Source organism: Sminthopsis crassicaudata, chromosome 4, assembly GCF_048593235.1.
Source record: "Sminthopsis crassicaudata isolate SCR6 chromosome 4, ASM4859323v1, whole genome shotgun sequence".
NCBI classification, from domain to species: Eukaryota; Metazoa; Chordata; class Mammalia; order Dasyuromorphia; family Dasyuridae; genus Sminthopsis; species Sminthopsis crassicaudata.
In genome coordinates, this window is record NC_133620.1 from 25,468,149 (window position 1) to 25,494,981 (window position 26,833).

Consider the following 26,833-nt stretch of genomic DNA (forward strand, 5'->3'; position numbering starts at 1 on the left):
GATTTGAACCCAGTGCTGGGACCCGGGTCAGCTCTCCCTCTCCCTCCTCCCCCCAAGCCTTGCCGGCTTCCCCGGGGCGGGACCAGGTGCAGCAGCCTCAGCAGCCTCAGCTGCCACAGGATTAGGGGAGGATCCAGGAGGAAGAAGCAGGAGGCGTGTCCGGAGCGGCCCAGGGGCGGAGTCACGGGACTTTTCCTAGGGGCAGTTCCCCTGAGAGGGGCGCGTGGAGAGGTGGGGCTGGAGGCGGGGCCGTGCTGCTGAAGGGGGCAGGTCACGTCGAGGGGCGGGGCTCCTCCTCGCGACCTGAGAGGGGAAAGCATAGCGGGGCGGAGCCACAGGGGCGTGGACTGGGCGCGAGCGCAATGTTTGAGGAGCGGAGCTTTCGGGCACGTTCCTCCAGGAGGCGGGACGAGGGGCGGGGTTTCGTCCAGGCGACCTCCTGTCGTCTAGGCAACGGCGGCGCGGCTTCTTCCACTGGCCGCGCGGCGGGGGCAGACGCGGAACGGAGCTGCGCGAGGCGCGTGGGGCACGGCCGGGGGGCGCGTGAGGCGTGTCGCGGAGAGGGATCCGCGCGTGACGAGGCGCCGCGGGACGAGGCCGAGGGACGGCCATCATGGCGGAGCGGAGCCAGACCGCGTCCGAGGCAGGTCTGTAAGCGTGCGCGCGCGTGGCCGTGGGGTGTGCGTGTGCGCACCCTGCCGCGGTCACCAGTGGGGAGGGCCGGCGGGGCGCTGGGATCACGTGAGTCATGCAGGTGAACTAATGGGGGGCTGGGGTCACACGAGATCATGGGGGCAGTGGGGGCCGGGGACACCTGAGTTCTCGCGGGGAGAGGTAATGGGGGAGCGAGGTCAGGTGAGGTCACATGGCCTAGGGCCGCAGGGGTCGTTGTCACGTGAGGTAGAGGGGAAGAGGGAAGGCTATTCTTGTGAGGTCTTGCGTGAGGGAGCAATGAGTGGGGTCACGTTCAGGGAGGTGGGATAGGGTCACCCGGGGTGGTATGAGGGCGCCCAGGATTCCCCAGGGTCCAGGTTAGGGTGGGGGAGGGGCTGCAGCTTCTGGGGAGGGGTGGGGGCAGGAGGGAGAACAGGTGGGGGGAGCCATGGTGGGCGGGGCTGCCCGCTGCCCTTTTTTGTGTCCCAGGGCTTGACTCTGCTTCCTGGGCACATAGTGGGTCCTCAGCTGACGCTTGCTGAGCTTTTCTCACTATTTTGGTGTAATGCCTTTGAACTGACCGTTTCTCAGGACTGTTTTTGTAACCACCGAGTTTTATGTTTAATCAGTCGGGGAAGGGGACTCTGGGCTTCTGTGAGAACCACCATCAGCATTGATTAAGCGCCTACTGTGTGCAGGGCCCTGTGTTGGGGATGGGGATGCAAAGAAAGCCAGAAACACTGTCCCTGCCTCCAGGGACTCACGGCCAAGGGTGCCAAAGGAGAGCAGAGCAGAGGAAAAAATAACATTATTCCTGACATGGGGGGGGGTCCGCTGTGCATCGAGCTTAAAAGTTTAGAAGGGCTTCCCTTCTCTGAAGTCCACAGTAAGCATTTGGTGCCTGTTAATAAATGCTTGTTCACTGATGGACTAATGGGAGTGATGGGGGAGGGGCCTGCAGGGCCTCCTTCCACCCGCCCCCTCCAAAGTTGCCCCCTCCAAAGTTGCCTCCTCCTCCTGGTCCAAAAGAGAATTCCTCTTTCTCTCAACCCCACCCAGCAGAGGGGGCAGGTGGAGCAGTGGGCGGTGTGTCTGGGGCAGGGCTCACCGGGAGACCCGAGTTCAGATTCCTCGCTGTGGCTGTGTGATCCTGGGCAAATCACTCCATCTGTCTGCCTCAGTTTCCTCAACTGTCAAACGAGCCGCAGAAGGGAACGGCAGAAGACTCCAGTGTCTCTGCCAAGGTAACCCCAAGCGGGGCCGTGAGGGTCAGACGCCCTCCAACAGCCCTGCACGAGCCACTCAACTGCTGTCTGCCTCAGTTTCCTCAGCTGTAACTTGGAATAGCAGCTGGTGAGGCGCAAATGAGCAGGAGCCTGGCAAGTGGCAGGCCCGGCCCTCGTCTTCTTTCCTTCCTCCTCCTCCCCCGCCTTGGTAATCTGCCTCCCCAGTGCCCCCCATTCTCTGCTCTGGCCCCCGGAGCCCCCCAATTCATGCTGGCTCACGAGGGGTCCCTCTGCCATTTGGGGAATCTCCTCAGTAACCCCCCTCCTCCCCATGGCTTCCTGACTCTTCCAGATTTTTTTGACATTTCCAGCCTCCTTCCTTCCCGTCCTGGGGCAGTGGCCGGCCCTAAGCTCGTGGCCATTCCTTACTGCCCCCTCAGCTCGGCGCCCCCTCCTGGGATTCCCTTTGGGGCCCCGGCACCCCGTTCAGTGGCGCGTGGGCTTCTTGTGGACAGGACTGCGTTTGCAGAGACCCTGAAGTGCGGAAAGCTCACTGACCCCGGCTCGGGGCCCCCCTCTGCAGAGGCCGGGAGGGGAGCTGTGGCCAGCTGTGGAGGGGCAGGTACTTAGATGGCTACCCTTTGGTGTCTTCTAAAAATCATTCTCCCAGTGTTTTCTGCTCCAAGAACTCCCTCCTCTGACCGTGGGCAGGTGAGGGGCCGCTGGGAGCATTATTTGAACGGCTGAACATACGATGACTTTTGCCGCATCTTCCTGCTTGCCCCCTTCTTTACCAGGGGCATGTTTCCCAAGGGCCAGTTCTGGACATTCCTCTTTCTCTTCCTCTTCCCTCCTTTTCCCTTTCCTAAAATAGTGGTTGAGATGGTTTTGTTGGGGTTTCCATCTGGCTAGTCAGTGTGCCCAAGCTGCCGTCCCTGCTTCCTGGATCTGTGTCAGGGTGCCAAATGCCCACAAGTCTCTTCTGGACACAGCCGGGCGACTTTCTCTTGCTCTGTTACTAAGGGAAGTTTGGCCGAGCGTGGGCATCTTTCTGTGCAAAGTTTGAGGCGTGTGTGAACAAGGGAAGCAGTTTATGGAACAGGAGCTCCCCTCCCCCTCCCAGAGCCCGGAGGTGGTAGGGAAAGCGCCTCCCTCTTCTGGAAGTTGGCAGAGGGCTTGGCGCAGAGCAGGGGGCTCACAACGCTTGACCCCACGTATTAGTCTAGGCCCCAGGAGCAGCTCGTGTGTGTGGCTGGCGGAGCGCCGCCCAAGCCGTTCCTTCTCACCTGTCTGTTCTAGGATTCTCCCCTTCCCACGTGCTGCAGTCCCCTGGCTGTTCTGCACCCACGGCTCCGGCTCCGGTGTCTTTGCACAAGCTGTCCCCCAGCCTTAGTGCTCTTCCTCTTCTCCTCCGCATCCCCTCATGCCTGGCTTTCTTCCAGGCCCAGCTCAGCCTTGTGCAGGAAGCTCCCTTCTTCCCCCGCCCCACCACTCACTGGCCTAACTACCTTGTCTACAATCTGGATGTTCTTTTTTGTTTTCCTTTAATAATGTTTTACCCCCAATTACTTGGAAAAATAATTTTAAACTTTTAAGAATTGAGGTCCAAATTCTGTCTCCTTCCTGTCCCTCCTCCCTTTAGATAGTGAGCAATCTGAGCCATCTGATGGTGGTTTTGCAAGTTCAATCATGAAAAGCCTTTCCACGTCAGTCTGGATCTTTTTTTTTTTTTCCCCCCTTGAGGCTGGGGTTAAGTGACTTGTCCAGGGTCACACAGCTAGAAAGTGTTAAGTATCTGAGACCAGATTTGAACTCAGGTCCTCCTGAATTCAGGGCTGGTGCTCTATCCCCTGTGCTGCCCTGCCAGTCTGGATCTTAATATGGACGTATTCTCTTCCTGTAGTTTCATCCCCTCAAGGGCAGACACTTTCTGTTTTTGAATCAATTGTGCTTAATAAGTTGGGGCTTAATAAGTGCACACTGATTAAAGGTAAGGACAATTTTTTCCTTCTAATCCAAATTCTGAAAAGACATGGTATATGTCTGCGTTACCAATTTTGACTGAAAGTTAAAGCAGAAATCGCTTTCTGTGCTTTTGTCATACTGGGATTTCTCCTGGGGCCCAGAGACACCCAAGCTTCCAGAGGGCCCATGTCCACAGCACCCATGCCCAGGCAGAGTAAGGGGGCACGTTGGGAATCAAAACCTGGAATGCCAGCCCTTCACCCCTTAGCCCAGTTTCCTCCCTGGGAACTTGCACCATGCTGTCAGGATCTCTTTCCAGACCTCTTGCCCTTTGTATGCTGCTGTCCTGCAGGCCTCTAAAAACCCACTGCCCTTCCACCAGGCCGCTGCTCTTCTCAGAGGGTCACAGACGGCCATCTCTGTGCCAACTCCTCCTTCTCTGGGACCTGGAGGGAGGACAGAGTTTAGCATGTTCTAAGCTTCCTGAGTTAGATTCCCAACGGTCCCTGGGGCTTGTTTCCAGATGAGTGAAAAGGCAAAGGGACCAACCAGCCCAGCAGCAGTGGCAGCTGTGGGGGCCCTGCCTGGGCCTCCGACCTGCCCAGTCGAGTCTCAGGGGCTAGAAGTCCTCCAGGGCCAGACTGCACAGCCTCATGCCTTAGGGGTAGCATTTGGTGCAGGAAGGGGTTTAGAACCTGGATCTGGAGTGAGGGACCTTGGAATGAATTCAGGGCCAGATCCCCAGGGGCCACTTCGTCTGTCTTTGGGCCTCAGTTTTCTTACTTGGCCTTGAGGGGATGGGCCTGGAGAATTGCTCAGACCCTTCCCATTGTAAATCCTCCCACCACGAGTATGACCTGTGGCCCATTCTGCAGCCCACTTCTTTTTATAGAGAAGAAAACAGGGTCTGCTGGGCCCCCTACTCCTTGGAATGCTGAACTTCGAGAGGGAATGGACCCACTGTGTGGATGGTTACAACAGAATCTGCAGGCTCCTGAGTGAGGGGAAGGTCCTGTCTCTTTATGCTGAAACCCCAGAACCAAGTGCAGATGGTCATACTAGAGTCTTAAAATTATAGAGGGAAAAAAAATGAAGGATTGGTGGGGGCAGTGGGAAGGTACGGGGGGGACCTTGGAGCCCTCCTGCCCAGGAAACTCCCAGTGGCCTTGAGGATTAGGTAAAACACCTCCATGCTGCCAGAGTTCTGGGTAGCTGATGCCAAATGACCACCTCAGCCCTGATTTCTTGACTCCTCGTTCCGTGGATCCTTGCCGTGTCCCACCTTTGCAAACTCTGGGCCTTTCCATGGGCCTCCCTGAATCCCCAGCTTACTTCCAAGCTCAACCTTCAGTCTGGGGCTTGCTTGAGGCTCCCCGCTGCTGGTGCCTGTCCTGCTTCCTCCATGCCTTCCTGTGGGTCCCCTCTGACAGAAGGTGAGCCCCCGAGGACAGGAGCGATTTCTTTTTTGTTTTTGCATCGTACTTTCTGGTGCAGTGTCTGGCACAGTGTAGGCCCTTATCGATTGCACAAAAAAAATACTAGATTAGTGGCTCTTTGATTTAAAGTCCGGGTTAATCTTTTTTTAGGAATTAAATAAAACATTAAGTTTACTCTAATGTTTTCTGATAGCTTGAAGAAAAAGTCACTTTGGAAATGTAAATGTATTTCTTTCTTCCCTTTCTTGTCCTATCTCCTGGAAGCCCCTAATTATTAAACATTAAAATGTTCACATAAATATCCGGGATGATGTAGCCAGGGAGGATATTGTCCTAGCTTTATTCCAGCTTATCTGAGACCGGCCAGGAGACCTTCCTTCATGTTGCCATACCTCCAACGTGCTGGTGACCATCCCCTGGATGAAGTCTGTGTATCCGGCAGCACCCGAATGTACGTTTGGCTTTAATCCCAGTGTCTTGGCTCAATGTCACCTTCAGTGAATGGTGCTAGAGAGTTCACCCTACTCAGAGCAGCCAGAGGTTTCTAGTTTGTGTCCAGGTGCTGACCAAACGTTGCTTCTTTGCTCTTGAGTTATTGAGGAAGGCTGGTTCAGAACCTCCTTTCTCATTTGTGAATAGCCTCGTAAGGCTGGAATGTTCATGGAAGGTGGGCAGTGGACGGCCCCTGATGTCCTCTGGGCCGGGGCTGGCCGCTCCGCCGCGGATGGAGTTCAAGCTGAAGTTTCTGGTTTTAATCTGCTGAGCATGTGGAAGTCCCCCGTGTTCACAGTAAGGTTTTCTGGATGCGGATGTGCTGATTCCCTGGCTCTTGGCATCTCAGACTTAAAGTCCAAAATAGAATTCAATGTCTTCCTTCCCCAGCCTTTTTTCTGGGCCTTCCCGTGCCCATCGAGGGCACCACAGACCTAAGTCCCTGCAGCTCCCCCTGTTGTCATGCTCAACCCTCTCTCTTCCCTCCCCAGTCCAGTCTCATCTGTGGTCCGCCTCCCCGCCTGTTCAGGCTCCCATCCCCTCTTGGCCAGATGATCACAGTAGTTTGCTAATGGGTTTCCCTGCTTCCAGGTCTTCACTGTTCTGCAGAATGGATCTTCCTAAAGTCACGTTGACCCCCCCCCCCCCCCCGACCTCCAGCCTCAGTTCAGTTCCCCTTTTGCTTCTGGGAGCTGTTTGTAACTGGGCTCCTGGCTCCTGCCCCATCTTTCCTTCTCAGGACTCCTTATTCTGGATCTCCCCTCACTGTGCCGGTGGCATGCTGGCAGTGCCCTGCCCTGCCACTTTTGCCTGCAACTATCTATGGTGCCTGCTCAGAGCCCACCTTCAGTAGAGGCCCTTTCGGCCCTTCTCTTGGGATTGTGAATCCCTCCGTTGTCTCAATCTTGCTCTCATTTGTTCTTGCCCACATTAAAATGTAAGCTTCTAGAAGGCAGGGGCTCTTTTCTCATCTCTTCAAGTCCCCAGAGCTTAGCACAGTGTCTGAACCCATGTCATGGTACTGCTGCCGATGGGCTGTTCTGTTTTTTCTTTTATGGGACCCAGGGAAGATGCAGCTTTTCAGCTGAAGTTTCTGCTGATTTCAGTTTCTGTTCTTTTGAAGGGGGCTAGTGATTAGGAGTCCTGGAAACAGCAAACAGGAAATAGGGCCTTTCCCCTGGAAACCCAGGGGTTTATTGTCTTAGTTAAAATCTTCCTACAGAAGGAGATTGTGCTGCTGTGTCTGCCCGTGCTTCTGAGGAAACTTGCCCACTCCCTTCCGAGTACCTCCGTCACCTTTCTGGGCGGGGGGCGCTCTGAAATGGGCCCTCTGTGCTTTTTAACTTCCCCTTGAATTTCTTTCCACAGACCGGACTCTCTCCCTAGCAGTGTGAACTCTCTTTTACTTGCTCTCCTTGTTGGGAGCTCGAGCATTCTCTGGGTGAGGATTGTTTTTCCTAGGGATCTTTACCTTCCATAGGACAGTGTAGTAATGCACAAACTGCCCCCTACCAGTTGGGGCCTGCTTTGCCCAGAGGGTTTCTACTGTGGGATTATTGGGACCTCCACAGGCAGTTCCCAGCAGGGACTTAACATTCAAGAAGACCTCAGGGTGCAGGGAAGGCTCCACTTTGCCACTGATGAGCTGGGGGGGGGGTCTTGGGCACAGGGAAGTTATCTGTAAAATACGCCTCACAGTTGTAAACCCTAAGTACAGTTGTACTTGATGTGTAAGTTATCCATCTCATTTTTTGGGTGAAAAAAAACTACAACAGAGAGGAAGGATTTGCATTTCGCCTATTATTCCCCCAATTATTTGTCACAGCTGGTCAGAATCTGAGCCGGGATGTAAATGGAGGCCTTTTGGCTTTGAGTCCAGTTTGGAAGAAAGTTCAGAAGTGAAATGCTAAAGAAGAGATGAAAAAGGCACCTTCCTCTCCTTTGCAGAAGGAGGGCCTGGGGGTGCAGACCCCACTGAATAATGCCAGATTTGTCGGTGTGTCACTTCATTTTGTTGACCTGCTGCCTACCCCCTCTCCTACTTGTTCCAAGGGGACAGAGTGTGTGGAGGGATAATTGGGAAATGTAGGCGATGTAAAATAAAAAAAAAAATCAGTACACTGTACTTTGAAAAAAAAAAAACTAACAAAGAGGGCTGGTCTCATTTAGCCTCTTTTAGAGCAGCTCTAGAGAAGAAATGGATCCAACTTCCATCTATGGTGTACAGATGTGAGAACCATGGAAACAGACTATTTGTGCCTGTGCCATGGTGAGCTCACTCCAGGGGTTCTGAATGAAAATGCGGCATCAAGTAGCAATGCCCCCTTTTTGGCCAAGAACGGATGAAAGCTTCTGTACTTGCCTCCTCGAGGATGGGAGGCGACAGATGTGGAACAGGGGATGCTGGTTTTGTTTAGGCATTTTCCTTTGTCACAAAAGAGAGCTAGGGAGATCAGGAGAGAGGCAGGCAAGGACAAATCACTCTTGGGTGAGTGTCATTAATGAAACTTTAGGATGTGCTTTAGTTCCTTAACCTTCCAAGGCTTGGGCTGTTTCAGGTTGGGTTTGATGGTACTTGAAGCCCCTTTCATTCCTAACAAAAATCTTCCTTGTTTTTTCCCTTATTTCTAGCTCTGCCTTTGTCTGCCTGGAAAGCCCAGGGCCTAATTGTTCACACTCGTTTTTTTTTTCTTCTTTTTTTTTTTTTCTTTTTTCTTTTTTATTATTTTTTTTAATTTACAAAACATATGCATGGGTATTTTTTCAACATTGACCTTTGCAAAACCTTGTATTCCAATTTTTTTTTTTCCTTTCCTCCACCCCCTCCCCTAGATGGCAAGTAGTCCAATACATGTTAAATATGTTAAAAATATATCACACTCATTTTTAAATCTGCGAAAAACAGAGAGCAAGTGGGCGACTTTTTAGGCACCTTGGGGTGACTATAGTACAGGTCAGTCTAGATTAAGGCCTGTTTACAGAAAGGTCCCAGCAACTTCAGGCCTGCAACAATTCTTAGAAGGCTTCAAGATTTTCAATAGCATTTTCTCATGTTTAATATTAGGTCTCCTTTGACAAATTTGCAGGGGAGATAAGGACAAGAATAGATTAGGCTGGACAATCATGGGTGGGCTGTAAGGAAATTCTAAATTGATAAGTTTTCAGATCCATTTAAATAATGAATACCCTTACTTAATTACACTGAATAAGACACAGTGACTGTCATTATTATTATTGTTACTTAATTCTTAATTCCTTCTCCCTCTAATGTTGGAGCAGACTTCACGGCATCAAATTGAGAATATCTTGATTTTATCAAAGATGTTTTTTTGTATCACCACTAAAAAGGAATTGATCTCAAGGGAAATCTGATAGGTCTCTTGATGAGGGGTACGGTGTTAGATTTCAGTCTTGGTAATGTGGGATCCAGCTGGGTAAAAAGAAATCTCTTCCATATTTCATTATGGGGATTATCGCCTTGGTTGCATTTGCTGATGATTTCCTGGAAAAAGCATGTGTCAGAGGCTGAGAGCTAAGACTTGACTTTTGAGAAAGCATGCAGGGTCTTTGGAATCTTTGGTTACATGTGGTTGGGGTTTAACTTGAAAACTCACCGAGTTGATGGGTCTTTCCTTGTGTGGGAGATTTTTTCCAGTGGTAAGATCATTGTATTTTTAATTGATTGGCTTTCTCCAATTAAGGGAAGGAATAGACATTTGAAATACTGGTTATTTTAAAAATTAAGATGTGACTTTCCTGAGTGCCAAAACCCAGGGTGTTGTAAACTTTAGAGATCCTGGCTAAGATTCAAGTCCACTCTTTAAGAAGCAGCTTAGTGTAGTGAAATGAGGAGATTTTTGCTTTTAATCTGGATTCTAGGACTTATTTTGAATGAATGAATGAATAAAAAGGCCTTTATTAAGAAAGGCTTACTATGTCCTTACACTGTGTTAAATACCAGACACACAAATAGAATAGCAAGCCAGACCTTGCTCTCATGCACCTTACCTTTGAATGGGAGAGCCAACACAGTTGGGCTGATGCAGCTGTAGGGAAAAAGGCAAGGTCTGGTGGTCTCAGGGTGTAGCTTGTAGAATTGACATCGAGGCAGGATCCTAAGGGGGTAGGGCAGGGCAGATCTTAAGGTTCAAATGGCAAGTAATCTGATTGGGCCAGAAAAGAGAGAGGGAATGAGACTAATATTCAATTACATCTTCAGTGTCATTACTTTTCAACCAGTCATTTATTCCTGCATGGGTGCATATTTTCTGTAGGATTCATTCAGTTATTTATTCCATATTTATTGTGGGCAAGTTATGATACTTTCTCTCCCGAGGCCTCAACTTCCTTCTTTGTAAAATGGGAATCTTGGACTAGATGAACTCTAAAGGCAATTGTAGAATGGAACTTGGATTTAACAAGCTCCATGGATAATTTAGTTTTAATAATCAATGGCCCCATGATTCTTAAGCAAACTTGGATTTGACCCGGGTAGGGAGAAATAGGACATGTGTTGTTAAGATTTCTCTTTCAGGTTCACACGTTATCACTTTCTTTTCCTCTCCCTCATCACCCTTGAAAACATACACTACCTACACAGCCTGTGAGAATTCCTCTTTTCCTGTTGAGATATCAGCTTTGAATAAAACATGCTTTCAAAGTCTAGTGGTTTGATTTGGATCAAATTTATTTTTTAAAGTAGGTTCACACAGAATCACAAAAATGGTTAAACTCTGTCTTTTTTTATTAAGCTTAACGTCTTCAGATTACTGATTTTAATTTTCTTATATTATGTTTTCCTTTCTTGTAGCACAAAATAAAGCATCCACACTTTTTGTTTTCTCCTTTTCTGAGTTTGCTTATTTGTCACTCCATTTGACTTGTATAATAAAGTTCTGAGTCTGAGATCAGGGAGTCTTTTTTTTTTCTTGGTGAATTACAACAGGACTAGTAGAGCAAACAATAGTCTAGTCCTGAATGTTGGCTATATGTGCAGTGGCAATGCAAAATATTGAGAGATAGAAATAAAATAATTGAGTTTATGCACCTATACATGTAGTTTTTCATTTGTTGTTTTATTTTTCTGGTTATACTGTTTCTTAACTTTTTAAATACATATTTCTTCATGAATCATGTTGGGAGAGAAAAATCAGAAGAGGGAAAAACCATGAAAGAAAAAAACAAAAGAAAAAAAAAGTGAATATAGCATGTGTTGATTTACCTTCAATCTCCATAGTTCTCTTTTTTTCTGGATGCAGATGGTGTTTTCTGTTATAAAGTTTATTGGGATTTCCTTGGATCACTGAACCACTGAGGAGAACCAGTCTTTCCTAGTTGATCATTGCACATTCTTGCTGTTATCTTGTACAATATATTCCTGGTTCTGCTTGCTTCACTCAGCATCAGTTCATGTAAATCTTTCCAGCCCTTTCTAAAATCAACATATTCATCATTTTTTATAGAACAGTACTATTTCATTACTTTCAGATACTACAACTTATTCAACCATTCCCCAATGTATGGGTATCTATTCATTTTCTAGTTCCTTGCCACCACATGTGTTTCCTTTTCCCTCCTTTCTTATTTCTTTGGGATACAGACACTGTAATGACACTGCAGGGTCAAAGGATATGAACAATTTGATAGTCTTTTGGGCATAGTTCCAAATTGCTCTCCAGAATGGTTGGATCAGTTCACAACTTCACCAAAATGCATTAATGTCCCAGTTCTCCCACATCCCTTATAACATTTATCATTATCTTGTCCTGTCATCCTAGCCAATCTGAGAAGTGTGAAGTGGTACCTCAGAGTTGTTTTAATTTCTAATCAATAGTGATTTAGAGCATTTTTTCATTGTCCATTCATATCCTTTGACCATTTATCAATTGGGGAATGACTGTAGTCTTACAATTTGATACAGTTCTTTATATATTTTAGAAATGAAGCCTTTTTGAGAAACATTGCCTGTAAAATTATTTTTCCCAGCTTTGTATTTCCCTTTTAATCTTGTTTGTGTTGGTTTTGTTTGTGTAAAAAAAATTATAACGTAATCAAAGTTGTCCATTTTGCATTTTATAATGTTCTCTAGTTCTTCTTTGGTCATAAATTCCTCCCTTCTCCAAAGATCTGATAAGTAAACTATCTTTTGCTCTGCTAATTTGCATATAATATCCCATAGTTTCAGTATAGTGAAGACAGTATAGAGACAGTAGTCCAAGAAGCTCATGCTAAAAGGTTATTAATGCTGCCTTAAGTAGTCAGTTGCCCAGTAATATTACAAATATTTTTTCTTCTATTACAATATGTTCATATTTGAACATTTTAGATTTATTTTGCAGCATTTTGAAATTGTTATGATCATGTGCACAATGAGTTTGGTGTTCCTGTAGCAATTACATAAAACTCTGACCATTTCTGACCAAGCACAATGTGTTCTTGCAGTCTCTCAACCTGTCATCAAATTGTTTCCAAACTGCCACATAGGTTCAACATTTGAGTGCAAATCAATTTGTAGCAGATGGTTAGATGGATGCATATGCCTTCATTTGCATTCTGTATACTGCACCAGAATAGCTCCTTCATTTCCTTCTGTTACCATGTAATTGTACCTCATTAGCTGTGTAATCATGTGATCAAGATGTTGCAAATGTTTGTTGTTACTCCACAAATGTTGGGCTGTATGGAAACTGTGATTGTTGCACATGCGTGTTACAAGCCATCATAAAACTCTCATGAACCATCACAAACGTTCTGTAGAAATAAACCGTGAATGGCTTCTCGTTGTTGTATTAAGTCTGTTTTCTGATGTAAACTTACAGTTTACATCAACTGCTTACGTTGCTGTTTTTCAGTTTGGAGAATTTCCAGACTGGCTTGGTCAGCCACTTACTAGAGTTTTTATGAGAGTAGGGCCTTTGAGCCAGTGGTAGAAGAGCAGGAGAACCTGTTTCATGAATGAATAAAAATCTATCTTTATAAAGATTAATTTGTATATAAACTAAAAGTTAAGCTATATATACAATTGTACTTTTCTTTACCCTGAGGCAGTTGGGGTTAAGTGACTTGCCCAGGGTCACACAGCTAGGAAGTGTCAAGTGTCTGAGACCAGATTTGAACTCGAGTCCTCCTGACTTCAGGGCTGATGCTCTATCCACTGCACCACCTAGCTGCCTCGAAATTGTACTTTTAACTGCATTTATCACTGCAATACTTATAATTAGCTTGGAGAAAAATAACTAATATATATTTATTAGCTGTTCATTTTTGTTGATTAGGTAGCAAAAAGTAAAAAAAATATGTATTTCCATCTCAGTAAGAAAATTCATAAAATTCTCCCGCCATTTCCTATCATTTCTGTGTGAGTAAGAATTTTCATTTTATCCTTGTTTTAAATCAAAATACAGAAGCTAACTTTGGAAACTTTTGTTCAAATAAAAATTTGAACATTGAAATTAAGTTTATGTGTGTTTTTGAATTAGGTTAAATATCTTCCAAGTTATAATTCATTTCATTAATATCTTATTTTCAAAAGATTTGTAAAATCAATTTAATATGCAGTCTTGCAGATAATAGTTAGCCTATAAGGTCTTATTCAGTTACTTTTTTAAACTTTATGGAATTTTTCATATGAAATATTTGTAATTATTTTATAAGATTTTTATTTAGAATTTTCATTGAGTAAAATTTTTTATTCTTTAAGTTGTAATTACATAATAAATTTTAAGTTGGAGCTTTGGGGAATAAAAGTTATTCTAGTTATTGTCAGCATGTAATGAATAAACTAAAAGAATATTATGAGTAGTATTACTAAATTGCCTTGGGAGGTCACAATACAACTTTTTTATTGAAAGGGCTTCTGGAAATAAAAATTGGGAATCATGCACTTATAAACCAACCTTTAAAGCCTTTCGTCTTTAAAAACCTTCTAATATGTAGCATGTCTTTCTTGTGTGTGTGTGTGTGTGTGTGTGTGTGTGTGTGTGTGCATGTGATCATATTGGCTTTGAGTTCACAATGGAACATTATCCATATCACACTCCTTAAATGTGGGTACCTCCCAAGGTATTCCATGGTTTCTCTTCTGTTTTTTTTTCTTTCTTTTTTTTCTTTTTTTTTTTTTTGGTGACCTCATAAGTTTCCATGGGTTTAATTATTATCTCTGTGCTGTTGATTCCCAGATGTACATATCCAGCCTGAGGCTATTACTTGATCTCTATTCCCCTATCATTTTGTCCTGGAAGCATCTCAGACCAAGAAAGAAATCTTTCTCCTCCCGACAGTCTGATTTCTGTTGAGGATGCCATCTTACCAGTCCCCCAGGATCACGAACATGGAGCAGTTCATCCTTGACCCATCCTTCTCCCCGACCCCCATATTTGATCAGGTGCTAAATCTTGTTGCTTCCATATCCACATCATCTCTTGTGTCTGCCCTCTTCCCTCCCCTGGCCCAGCCACTGCTTGAAGTTAGGCCCTCGTAACCTTGCCTGGGCTCTTGCAGTAGTCTCCCTTTTGAAAAGAAAAGTCTAGGCCCTGAGAGAAACAAGTATCTTGTCCTTAGGTCAGAACATAAACTGTCTTGAGTGCAAACTCTGAATTTCTCAGCATTGAAGGCCATTCATCTGGCATCTAGAGGGAATTTCTAGGTATTCCTTTATATACAAAGAACACCCAAATGGCCCGTAGACAGTTGCTATTTCCTTTGATGTTCAAACAGATTTCCTCTAGGTCCTTATACCAAAGGGCATCTCTGCTACACAAGGCTGCAGTGGGAATTTCTAACTCATCTAATCTGTTAGCAAACAGGTTAACTCAAAGAAATAAACCGTGATGAACCTCCGGGGAGGGGTGGAGCTTTCAGAAAGAGTCTTAAGCACTGAGGTTGGGGTGGAATGGTGGGGGCAGTGGGCTCTTCGGGCCAGAGATCTGGAACGAGCTCCTTGAACTTAGATGACAAAGCTGGCATCCCAGGTCTGCTGAAAGCAATGGGAGTGCTGAGGAGCCAAGTACATCCCTTTCTCCTAAGCCAACATTTTGTGGTAGAGCATTCAGATGAGTGAATGTTATTATAAAGAAAATGGCCTGCCTTTGTAAGGAGCTACACCTGAAAAACTCTACATATGACACATATAATTTCCAGGATAAAACAAGAGAAAAAAAGGCTGTTGTTTTCTTTTGTTGTTATTCAGTTGGGCGCGACTCTCTGTGACCCCACTTGGTGTTTTCTGAGTAGAGGTCGGAGTGGGTGGCCATTTCCTTCTCCAGCTCACTTGACAGATGAGGAACTGAGACAGACAGGGTGAAGTGACTTGTCAGGGTCATACAGCTAGGAAGTGTCCAGAGGCAGATTGGAATTCAGGGAGGTGAGTGTTCCTGACTCCAGGCAGAGCACTCTATCCAAACTGAACTCTCAAACTCAAACACTGGAGTGTTCATTGATGAAAGTCCTCTTAGACAATCTCTCCGGTAGATCCTTGCAAATCTGAAGGACCCAATATTTATCCCAGGTGAGTCCTCACATGTGGTACAAAGTCTGAGGAGGACCTACTGTCCCAACCCTGATTTGCACTGCTAGTCCCGATCCCCAGTGGGTAACCATGTGTCTTCCTAATGTTATGATTCATGAGCCCCACCAATGTGCTTTCCCCTTCCGTGGCTGTGATCACTGGTTGAGAATTAATTTAACTTTTAGAATGGAAGCATAGTAAGAACAAGTGGTATAGTGCCTGGGCTCAAGCTTAGGGGACAGAGAGGTCAAGGGCACCCCAACTCTTGGCTAGAAAAGCTTTTTTTTTTTTTTTTTTCTCTCCACTGGGTCTACTCCTCCAGTTCTCTTTAGGAGTCACATATCTTTCTGTCCGGCTCCTTGTAGATGTTTTCAAGTCGCCTCGTCTCATTTGTCCTCGGTTTCTGATGCAGCCCTGCTGGCATCCCCTGGGGTCCTGGGACTCTGCTTGGATGCTCATGAGTCAGAATCCTCCCATGTGCTGAAATTTTGTGGTCTTTGACAGAGGCTCGTCGTCTCCTCCCTCCTCCCTCTCAGGAGCTTGGATGGAGCAGCTCTCTCTCCTCCAGGCTGCCAGACGCTGGGACCTGCTGGGTTCTGAACAAGTCTGCTCTTTTATAAAATTCCCACAGGCTGGTGAGCATCCCGGCCCATTACCACACAGATCCATCTCCTCTGAAGGCTTTTAAGAACAGTTTCACACCTAGTCCAGTGTCCTTAGTTCATTGATTGAGCCATTAGAGAGTTCTCACCTGGTTTAAGTGGGGTGTTGGTGGATTGGCTCGGTGGCTGTTTCAGGCCTTGTTCACACCTCTGATAGACTGATTCATTTGAGAAGTAGGGCTCTGGGCCCCTCTTCCCTCATTACATGCTCTCTCTCCCATTAGAATGTTAGCTCTTTGAAGGCAAGGGCCGTTTTTGTTTTTGTCTTAGTAGGTGCTTAATACATGTTGGAGGGATTTTTGTCCCTCACTGTTAATGTACCAGAGTTGTGAAATCAACTGAGGGAATGCAGTGAAGCCCTATGTAAATTGTGAAGTGGTGCTGGTCTCAAGGTCAAGTGTTTCTCTCTGAGTTTCTGGTTCTTTTATCTTCGCTCCTTCAGGGACCTGCAAGTCTCCTTGCCTCTGTCAAATCCTTCTGCCAAGAGACCTAGGTGCAAAGAGCTCTTGACTGATTTGGGATGGGCAGCGGGGGGGCAGCGGGGTGCCCATCAATGGGGGCTCAGCTCTGAGCCTGGGATCTTCATGCCTCCCAAAGGCAATAAAGAACCTGCTCTGCGTCATCCTCGGACACCCACCCGAAGGTCCTCAGCCCTGTGCTGGGATGTGCCTGCCTCACCAGCTCAGTCTTCTAAGGACCATTGACCCCGAAGGGTGGGACATCCTGGGATCCGAGGGAGCATGTCAAAGTCCCGACCCCCTGGGGAGGGAGAGTCAGAGAAAGAGGGAGAGCTTCAGACAAGTCTTGGAATTGGTGTGGTCCCAGAAGGCATTGAATTTCCTGACGCCTTCCTGTTCTCTCTCCCTTCCTCCATCTCCCAATTCTTGATGCTAGACTATAAACTCCTGGAGGGCAAGGACTTTCTTTGCCTCTGATTTCCAGCCCTTAGCACACTGCCTAGCTCGTAGCTGTTGTTTATCCTCCTGCTCTCCATGAGAACCAAGGCCATCCCGAGGGCGATGTCCTCATTGTCCAGTAAAGCAGAAGGGCCGGACTTGTACCAAGTTGCCAGCCTCATTCCCTCCTCCGAGTCATCCAAGTGCAGGGGCAGACAGAAGCCAAGATGACCAGCATGCGGCTGTGACCTGGGCCTTTCTGTCCGAGGATAGGCCTCCAGTGGCGCCGGTTTTATTAACAGGAAGCTGGAGCACCTGGCACAGAGGAGGCGATTAATAAGTGTTTATTGGTAATTGTTTGCATAGCTGCACAGCAGCAGTGAATACTGCTTTAGCGAGAGGTATGTTCATTAAACCTCAACCTCTTGGTCAGCGACACTCTGCGTTTCCTCAGCCAGGATCCATGCTCCGGCATCCAAGATGGGCTTTCCTTAGTGTGGGAACCATCCCTCTCCCCGTCTCACCAGTGCAGGCCCAAACCTGGCTCTAATTTCCAGGGACTGGAGAACTGCCCTCAAGGATGACGGCTGTACTTTCTGAACCCCAAATTTGGACAAAGGAGATTATTTGACAAAGAAGATTGCTTTTGCAAAACTTCATTAAAAATGCATCTTCTTAAAATTCAGGCTGTCCTAGGAAATCTGAGACTACAGGCTTCCTGCCTGTGAACTAACCCAAATCAGCTTTGTTCCCTTCTGCACCATTCAGGAGACTAGGTCCTTGGGGGAGCAGATCCCTGGAGGCACCCTTGGGGTAGATAGAGGATTCAGATGCCCTAGCCCCTGCCCTCAGGGAGGTTCTAAGCCAGAAACAGATAGCATAAGAGCAGAAAACCTTAGCTCACCCTCCCTGTGGTAGCTCCTTCACTCAGGCAAGACTATTTCCTTTCCAGGCAGCCTTGACCACTGAAGGCAGGCTTTGGAACCTAGGAAAGCAGCTCAGACTGGAGGCCTGGTGAGGCCACTGGTCAGTGGGGGGGTTATATTTAGCCACCATCCTTCTCTTTTCTGGGGTTGACCATCTTCTGGAGCGATGATCTTTTTAAATAGGGGCCAGTTCACTGTCCCTCAGACTGTGGGAGGGCCGGACTATAGTAAAAACAAAAGCTCACACTCTTGTCTCCGCCTCCAGCCCATTTGCCATAACCTGGTGGGCCGCATAAATGTCCTCAGCAGGCCGCATGTGGCCCATGGGCCATAGTTTGAGAACCCCTGTTCTGGAGGATGAAGAGAATAAACTAGATCAGAGCTTCTTAAAATATTCTAATAATTGTATTTCAGTCTGCTTGGCTTTGTAATCTTATGTGTTCCATTTTTATGCAGTTAAAAATATTGCTCTGAGAAGGAGTCCCTAAGTTTCATTAGAAAAGGGCTTAAAAAGGTGATGTCCTGGACCAGGATGGCTGGAAGGTCATTCCCAGCTCTTTGATACAGAGCCTCTGGGTCAGAAGGGAATAAAACTTTTAACTCCCACTGTCAAGTTGTGCTGGGGCTGGCTCCCCTCATTGTTGCATTTTCATTTTGAACATTTTCACCCCAGAAATCTACAGATGCTTTACATCTGGGCTTCATTTATTATTTTGTTTATTGTTGAGACTTAGAGTGATGGAGAGACTCTTAATCATATCCATTTAACTTTAAGATGTGTCAGGTATTTTCAGAGAGCTGTTTGTTAAATATTTACCAGCATCCAGCTGCCTACCATCCCTTGGATTCACCTGTTGAGGATGGGTTGCTGAACACACATTGTGCTGGATCATTTGTGTGGAATGGGCTGCCCTACAGAAGGATTACTGCTCAGGCTGGGCCGCCTTCAGCTCCTGGGGCCTTTTTAAGGCCCACGGAATTATCTGTTCTTTGCCTTTGGGAAAGACTTGAGACAAATGCTGTTCCCACTTTATCCACTATCCTTCTGTCACCAATGTGCCCCCTTATTGGGGTACAAACAAATTGGATGTTTTTGTTAGCATTATTAGTGCTGACAAAGTACATACAAATACAGGCAACTGAGAGCTGGCCTGGTCTCTTGGAACTCACCTCTGATGTCAGAGATGATGGGATCTGTGATGAATCTTTGAGGAGACTAGGGAAGTGGAGAGGAAGAGTGTTCTGGGATGGAGGGTAGTCAGGGCCCGACCTCTTTCTTTCTCTAAGGCAGATGGCATGAGCTTCTGGGAGGCCACAGCACATCTGGAAGCTGCTTGAAGAGACTCTAGGTCTGCTTCTTTTCCATTGATAATTGATCTGAATGAAGTGGCAGACTGGGCCTTATACCCCAGATCCACTGACCCCCCCAGTCATCGCTCTTTGTGCTGAACAACACTGCTTCTATATTTATATGTGACCCTGGGTGCCTTGATTCCAAAACAAAACTTCTTTCCCAGATGCCCTTTTTAAAATTCCCTTTTTTTCTGAGTTTTTATTTATCCTTTACCTCTTTCTCCCACAGTCCTTTGTCCATATGAGGTTTTCTACAGATTCTTATCTCAATTTCCACATCCATTGATGAATTTAGTTTCTGGAGCTTGACTGGCTACATTTCTTCCTCCAGGTTTATTCATAGCCTTAAGGAGTTGGTGATAATTCTCTTATACTATTGGTTTGAGCCCCACCAATATGCTTCTCCAATGTTACGAGTTGAGATACATTCTAATCAGTCAATTTTTAGTAGCTTTTAGAAGGGGGTATTTCTAAGGTGAAATGGTGAGAACAGTTAGTACAAAACATTCTCCCACAAGTCTGTGACACTTGTAGGCACTGTAATCTCAGACTTACCAAGGTCATGTGTGAGAGAGGTAACTCACAGGTTCCTGGTTGCAATAGGTGTTCCTTTTAGTTTCTTTGCTGGGTTCCTTGTGGATCCATGAATCCCATGTTGAGTCTGTCCTTGGCTCCAAATGCAGATACCACCCTTCTCTGATCCTGAGATGCTGCTGAGGTGGGAAGATCATCAAGGTCTTTTCAGAGTTCTTCAGAGCTTTTAAGTCTTTCTTCCAGAGGAGCCCAAGGCCAAAAGGGAGGAACTTTCTAAGACTTCCCTCAGATAGTTCTTTCTCAGTGTTTTAATGGAATGCCTCTCTTGCTCCACCTTCTCCTGGTTTGACACGTGCCCGAACTTCTTCTAGTTCTCTCACTTGTTTGACATAGGACCCCCTGGGCATGATGAAATGTCTCAGCCATTTGGAACTGATATCCTTTCTGATATCATTTCTCTTTATCCCATGTGTTTAAAAGATTTCTTTACCCTTAGCCAGATTATGATTGAGATTAATTGCTTGGCTGAGTATCTTATCACAACTTTAAGTGGGATGGATTGGTTGGCTGACTAAATTTCTTTCTTTTCTTTTTTTTTTTTTTTTTTTGCTGAGGCAATTGGGGTTAAGTGACTGGCTCAGGATCACACAGCTAGGAAGTGTTAAGTCTGAGGTCACATTTGAACTCAGATCCTCCTGACTTCAAGGCTGGCACTCTATCCAGTGTACCACCTAGCTGCCCCAACTAAATTTTCTTTAACCTCTCCATGCCATGCTCTTCTGGAATCCCAGAGAGCAGCTCATTCCTCTTTCATTTGACTCTCTGGAACTTTTACTTTGGATTTTTTCCTTGCTTGTGGGTTCTCACTTAGCTTTGAATATTTGCATCCTTCCTAAGTTACTCTTGAAGATAACTTGCCCCAGTTGGATGCAACAGCTTGTTTACTGCAGAAGCTGTTGCTAAATGTTCTATGTAGCAAAAACCACTTTCAATTCTGTTTTCAGACTATATGGTCATCTATTATTGTAGTTCAAGGTGAAGCCTTTTTTGTTCCCAGTGTGGGATTCTGTTTATGAGAATTCTGTCTCTGTTTCCAAAGCCATTCTGCATTTGTTTTTGACAAGTTCAGGGTTTCTGCATTAGATTCTAGGCATGCTGGGGGTATTGAATGTTCTCAGAAATCTCTCAGCTTTAAATGTCTTTCCATTTCTACTTTAACCACATTTTGAGTGCAGTGACCTTCAAGAAATGTTGTAGGAAGTGTGGGTTTTACCCCAAGGATAGAATCCATTTGTAGAGAGGGAGATCATGACTTCTTGACACTGATTTTACATGTGATGCTATGAGTCAATGTTTTCAAGACCAACTTGGCCAGAGAACACCTTTAGACCTGAAATATATTGGCAGAACCTATTAATATATACATAGTTTGGTATGATGCACTCCCAGATGCCTTTGTAAGAGGTTTTTGGATTAAAAGAGGAAATTAGGACCTATTTTCATATTTAAAAAATGGCTGAAATGTTTGTTTGTAGTTTCATAGTTTTGTGGATTATCTCCAGTACTTCTTTATCCTTGGGGTATGGAAGGGACTCTGGACCAATAGGATTAAAAGGAAAGTGTGGGCCAGTCCTCCTGTGCTAGAAAGACTCTTGGCTCAGAATATGGTGCATCTGCCACTTAAGGACAAATCTAGTCAAATTAGGTATTTTCTCATCTATCTCCACTTTCCTTTCCAGTTGTCCTTTCCTTAGCAATATCCAAATCATGCTCATGTGTAGCTCCTGAAACGTTACTCAGCTTCAGTCCAACATTAGTGAGAACACATTCATTCGTGATGGTGATCTCAGATAACAGCTTTCTGTCCTTGTTCTGTTTGGGCGCATAATGTCCTTTAGTTATATTCATGAACCCAAATCAAAGGGATTTGTCAGAAATCTATTCTAAGTATGCCTGTCCCCCTTGCATCAAAATCAGTCGAGGATTCAGGGAGATTTTGTGCCTTCCCTTTCATTATGAGGCTGCACTTTGATAGTGTTCAGTGTTGGTTTCAGGGCCTTTAGATCTACCAACTTTTCCCTCATCAGATTTAAGTAACTTCTCAATTTCTACTCTTATTTTATCTTCTGTGGGTTAAGAATGAAAGTTTTTCAGTTCCAATTGTTAAGTGATTGTAGAGCCATCTACACCCAGAGAGAGGCCTGTGGGAGCCAAGTGTGGACCATGCTTTCTGTTATTGTTTGTCTGCATTTTTGTTTTCCTTCTCAGATTTTTTTTATTTTAAGATCTGATTTTTCTTGTGCAGCAAAGATAACTGTATAAATTGGATTTAACATATATTTTAACATATTGGACTACCTGCCTTCTAGGGGAGAGGGTGAGGGGAAAGAGGAAAAAATTTGGAACAGAAAGTTTTGCAAGAGTCAATGTTGAAAAATTACCCATACATATGTCTTGTAAATAAAAAGCTTTAATAAAAAATTAAGCTAACACACACACACACACAAAAGAATGAAGGGTTTTTCTTAGTTGTGCAGTATTGATCTGTAATATTACTGTTGGCCTTGGAGTTGTGGAGAATATTGTCAGTGAGCAGTAGGAGCCCTTGCCTATAACTGCTAAGATCTCAATACCAATTGTATTTTAAGATGCCAGTCTCACTACTCTGTAGCACTTGGCATAAACTGAGAAGACTCATGTTTGAGGTCATTCCATGGCCTGTGATGGTTTTCTAACTTCAGGGTTAGCACCACCAGTCCAGAGCATTTCATTAAGTAGTCTACTGGCACTTCTGATGATTCCAGAGCATCTTGCCCACTTGGGGTACCAAATAGAGGAGGGGGCACTCACTATGCTGACCTCCCTGGCAAGCTGATTATGCCAACCCCATTTTTCCTGGATTCATGGGAGCCATCTGGTGATCTGACTCATTTAGTGGGATCACCAGCCTCCAATTCTCCTGCATTTGAGGGTATCTGCAAGGCCTTTGCTGCTACCATGTATGTACACACAGCAACGCACAACAGACACAACACACACACACACACACACACACACACCTCCCAAATATGGACAATGGGACAAATATTATTATACTTAAATTAGCTGTTGCTATCATGGGGATTATATTTAAAGATATATATATATATATACACACAGACACACATACATACATACATATCTATGTCTATGTATCTATGTATCTATCTATCTCTATCTCTATCTCTATATTTTGGAGCTGGAGCCAGAACTAAATGGGGAGATTGTGATCCCAAACTGAGTCTTGTAGAACCTGTGGATTGTGAGAAGCCCGGTTGAAGAGGAAGGATGAGAGATGGAATGTCCAAGAGTTTAGGGAGTAGGTTCCTGACCACATTGGTACTGTTTCTGCTGGTGCAGACCATGTGTGATAAAGGTTTAATATCTGGCTCTCTGGGGAAAACAATACCCACGACACAGACACAAGTTCCATTGTAATCTGCTTTATCAGTGTTTTCCTCATCACTTTCTTAAGTCTAGACAATTAACAAAACAATACATCAAGCCTTAGTTTGATGTAGGTTTGCTGATTTTTTTAGGTGTAAATGCTCCCACTGACAATTTAATAATTGCCTCTTTCAAGGCAGTACAAGCTGCTGCATCTGTGCTGTCTCCTCTGTCCTCTTCTTCTGGACTTTCACCCAGGTCTCTGCTCACAGAGCTAGCCGGGGAATGTGTGTGTAGGAATACCCACTTTCCTTTTGTGGGTACCAGTGCCACTCTGGGGCTGCGGCTGTGCTATCCTTCTCCATCACTCTGGTCTTCTTACTGTTCCCCACCCTCCGGCCTGCCTGCCTGCCTGCCTTCGGTCTCAGCCTGGATAGGAGGCCTTTCTATCCGAAGTTACCTTGCGTCTGTCTCAGCCGTATCTGGTTTATATTGTCTTCTCCCTTGGATGGCAGCTCCTTAAGGGCAGACTCTTTGTGCTATCAGGACCTAAAGCTGTGACTGGTACATGTGGATTGGTTGGTTGGGCAATCACAGTTCATTCACCTGGAACTGCCCCTTTCCAGGATTATCTCTAATTTCTTTATTGCTAAATTTTCTCAGGTGTGACTCACCCTTGCTGGCTTCTCTGCATCAGTGGGTAGTGCTGGTCACATTCTCCCGGGCACTTTCCCCTGCCTATGTTTTGATGAGGATGCTCTCTCTTATTTCTCCTCTTCTGTGCCAGGCTATTGCTCCCCTTTCTTTGCTGGATCCTTGTCCCTCTCACTCTACATGAGTTGATCTCATCGGTGCCTTTGGGATCAATTATCGTCTTCTTTAGATGACTCCCAGATCCCTCCTGAGTTCCAGGCTCACATTATCAAAGGCATTTTGGGCCTCTCAGGTGACATGTCCTGTGGGTGTTGCCTCAGTGCCAGTCCTACATAACAACTGCCATTGAGGAGACATGACCATCTATGAAGGGATGCTTTTAGTTGGAGGCCCTCAGGCAGCTCTGACAGAAGTCAGAGCCTTCCTTCTTCCTTATTTCCTTATGTCCATTGAGAAGAGTCCCAGTCCTTGTAGTCACAGAGGTTTGCCATCCCCATTATTCTTTTCCTTCCTTTACTCCTGATATCAAAGCAGTAGACCAGGTATTGGGCCTGGAATCAGGAGGGGCTGAACCCTTGCTGGCTGTGTCCCTGAGCAAACCCCAGTTTTCTTCCGTTTCCTCACCCATAAAATGAGAGATAATAATAACATCTACCTCCGAGGATGGTTGTAAGGGTCCTTTCAAAAGAGATGAATAATTGTAAAGCATTTAGCACAGTGTCTGGCACATAGTTTGTGCTATGTAAATGCTAGCTAGTATAGTATTTATTACAGTTGTAAAACATTTAGCACAATGTTTAGCATATGGTAAGCGCTTTATTATTATTATCTCGCCTTTTCTCACTGGGTCAGTTCCTTATAACCTCTCATCTGAACAATTAAATTGATTCTGTGTCATTTTATAATTGATTCTGTTCTGTAATTGATCCCATTCTGCACGGCTGCCTCGTTTTCTATGATTGCTCAAGCAACGTTCCTTTGACTCTGTGTCTACGTTTAGAAGTTCATTTTCCCTACTAATCACTGTTCTCTTCTCAGCTCATGGAAATGTTATCCTTGGGGGTTACAGATAAACACCGGGGAGTCGGGTCTGCTATCTTTAAAGTACCAACCTATCCTTCCAAGGTATCTGGTTTGGTATTCAAGTCTGCTCTGCTTTCTCTGACCTTGTAGGTGGACTCAAGCAACGAACCCTTTTAGTCACAGGAGGAAAGGAAGAGGTCATAGACCCTCATTTACCACTTCTTACCAGTCGTGTTGGTTTAAGTCCAAGATGCTACCAGCCCTGTAACCAATTGCCTTGTTTCCCCCATCTACCTAATTATGTTTTTTTTGGTTTGCTTATACTTCCCAAACTTGTCTTTGGTCTTTGAGAGAGACTATTAACCCACTTTTTTGGTTTCTGCTAGCTTAACTAATAAATCGATTATGCTCAGATCATTGCCTCTCAGTTTACTTTGATTTTCAAATGAAAGTCTCCTAGCCTTTAGCTTCTGCTTCAATCCATCCTCTATACGTATCCCGAATTAATATTCCTTTGAAAAATAATCTATTCAATTTTCTTTTCTTTTCTTTTCTTAGTTCTAAACTTCCTCTTTCCTTTATCCTCCCCTACTCACTGGGAGACAAGAAATACAATACCTATTATACACATGAAAGCATGTAAAACACATTTCTGCATTGGCCTTGTTCCAAAAAGAAAAGAAAAAAAACCAGAGGAAAAGTTTCAATCTGCACTCACTTCTTCAGTTCCCTATGTGGAGATAGATAAAGTTCTAGATCTTGAGTCCTGTGGATTTGTGGTAGATCATTGTCTTGATCAGAGTAGCCAAGTCTTTCAGTTGATCATTGTAATTATGTTTTTGTTGCTGTGCACAATGTTCTCCTGGTTCTGCTCACTTCACTTTTTATCATTTCTACAAGAGTATGCACTAAGACCCAAATAATGCTTCTTATTTTTTTCTGAAACCATCCCCTTCCCCATTTCCTACAGCACAATAGTATTCCATTAGTCGTATACCATAATGTGTTTGCCATTTCCCAGTTGATGAGCATCTCTTCAGCATCCAGTTCTTGGCCTGCAGAAAAAGAGCCTTGTATCCATAGGCCCTTTCCCTCATCCTCTGATCTCTTTGGAACACAGGCCTTGTTATGCCGAATGACTTCCTAAAGTACTGGTCTGACCATATCGTTCCTTTGCTCGAGAAGTTTCCATGTGTTCTATTTCCTCCAGGACAAAATGCAAGGTTCTCTGTTTGGCATTTGAGACTCTTCCCACTTTGGTTCCCACTGCCCTTTCCTGTCTCACTGCACAGTCCTTCATACTCTGCTCTAAGCACACAGACTTATTTGTTCTTCTGTATGCATCTGTGCCCCTTCCCTTTTTTGGCATGGGCCCTCTGGGTCTCCCTCCTTGCCCATCTTTGCTTCCTATCTGCCCTTCACTAAACCCCAGCTCCAGGACTGCCTCCTCCAGGAAATTTCTCCTCATCTTCGCACTTGTCTCCAATAGAACAGAAGCTTCTGAGGGGCAGGAGCTGCTCTGTTTCTGTCCTTGTATCCTTAGCCCTGAGCACAGCTCCTGGAACCTTTCCTGCCTGTTCTTTGAAGGAAGGAATAAATATAGAACTTCAGATGACATCTGGATTCTGTCTCTCAAATGAAGCCTCTCTGCCCCCCGAATTCTCCAGCCCAGTCACAGCGAGTGTGTTTAGAAAATTAAAATTGGAGAGATTAGGTAGATAGATGGGAGATTCAAACTTGATTAGTATGGCATAATTATTAAAGAATAATTAGAGCACCAGCTTAAGCTATTTTTATACTGTCTGGGCTTTGTATTTTTAAACTATTTCATTGCAACTTAGCATTGGCTCATTTCCTTCTTAAAGATAAATGGATTTTCACATTTTATTTTCCTGATTAGTGTACCAGCCTGATAGCAGTGCACTGTTTAAGACCCAATAATGTTGCAAACAAAATTCCATAAAAATACATTTGCAAAAGGAGCCTTTATGGGCTCCATCCACTCTGGGAACTGGGGCTGCTGTCAGTCCTTCAGAAAAAACTTCTCTCCCTGGTAGGATGGGCCAGGAGCTGGCAGAGAG

General features: G+C 45.3%; 1 protein-coding gene across 1 annotated transcript in view; it reads left to right on the forward strand.

Annotated features, from left to right (window-relative positions):
- The first annotated feature begins 536 nt into the window (after positions 1 to 536).
- AGBL4 (AGBL carboxypeptidase 4) overlaps positions 537 to 26,833 on the forward strand; it is a 726,120-nt gene continuing 699,823 nt past the window's right edge. Inside the window, 1 exon segment of the mRNA XM_074264643.1 lies at positions 537 to 647. Coding sequence (XP_074120744.1) covers positions 614 to 647 — 34 coding nt within the window. The 5' untranslated portion in view covers positions 537 to 613.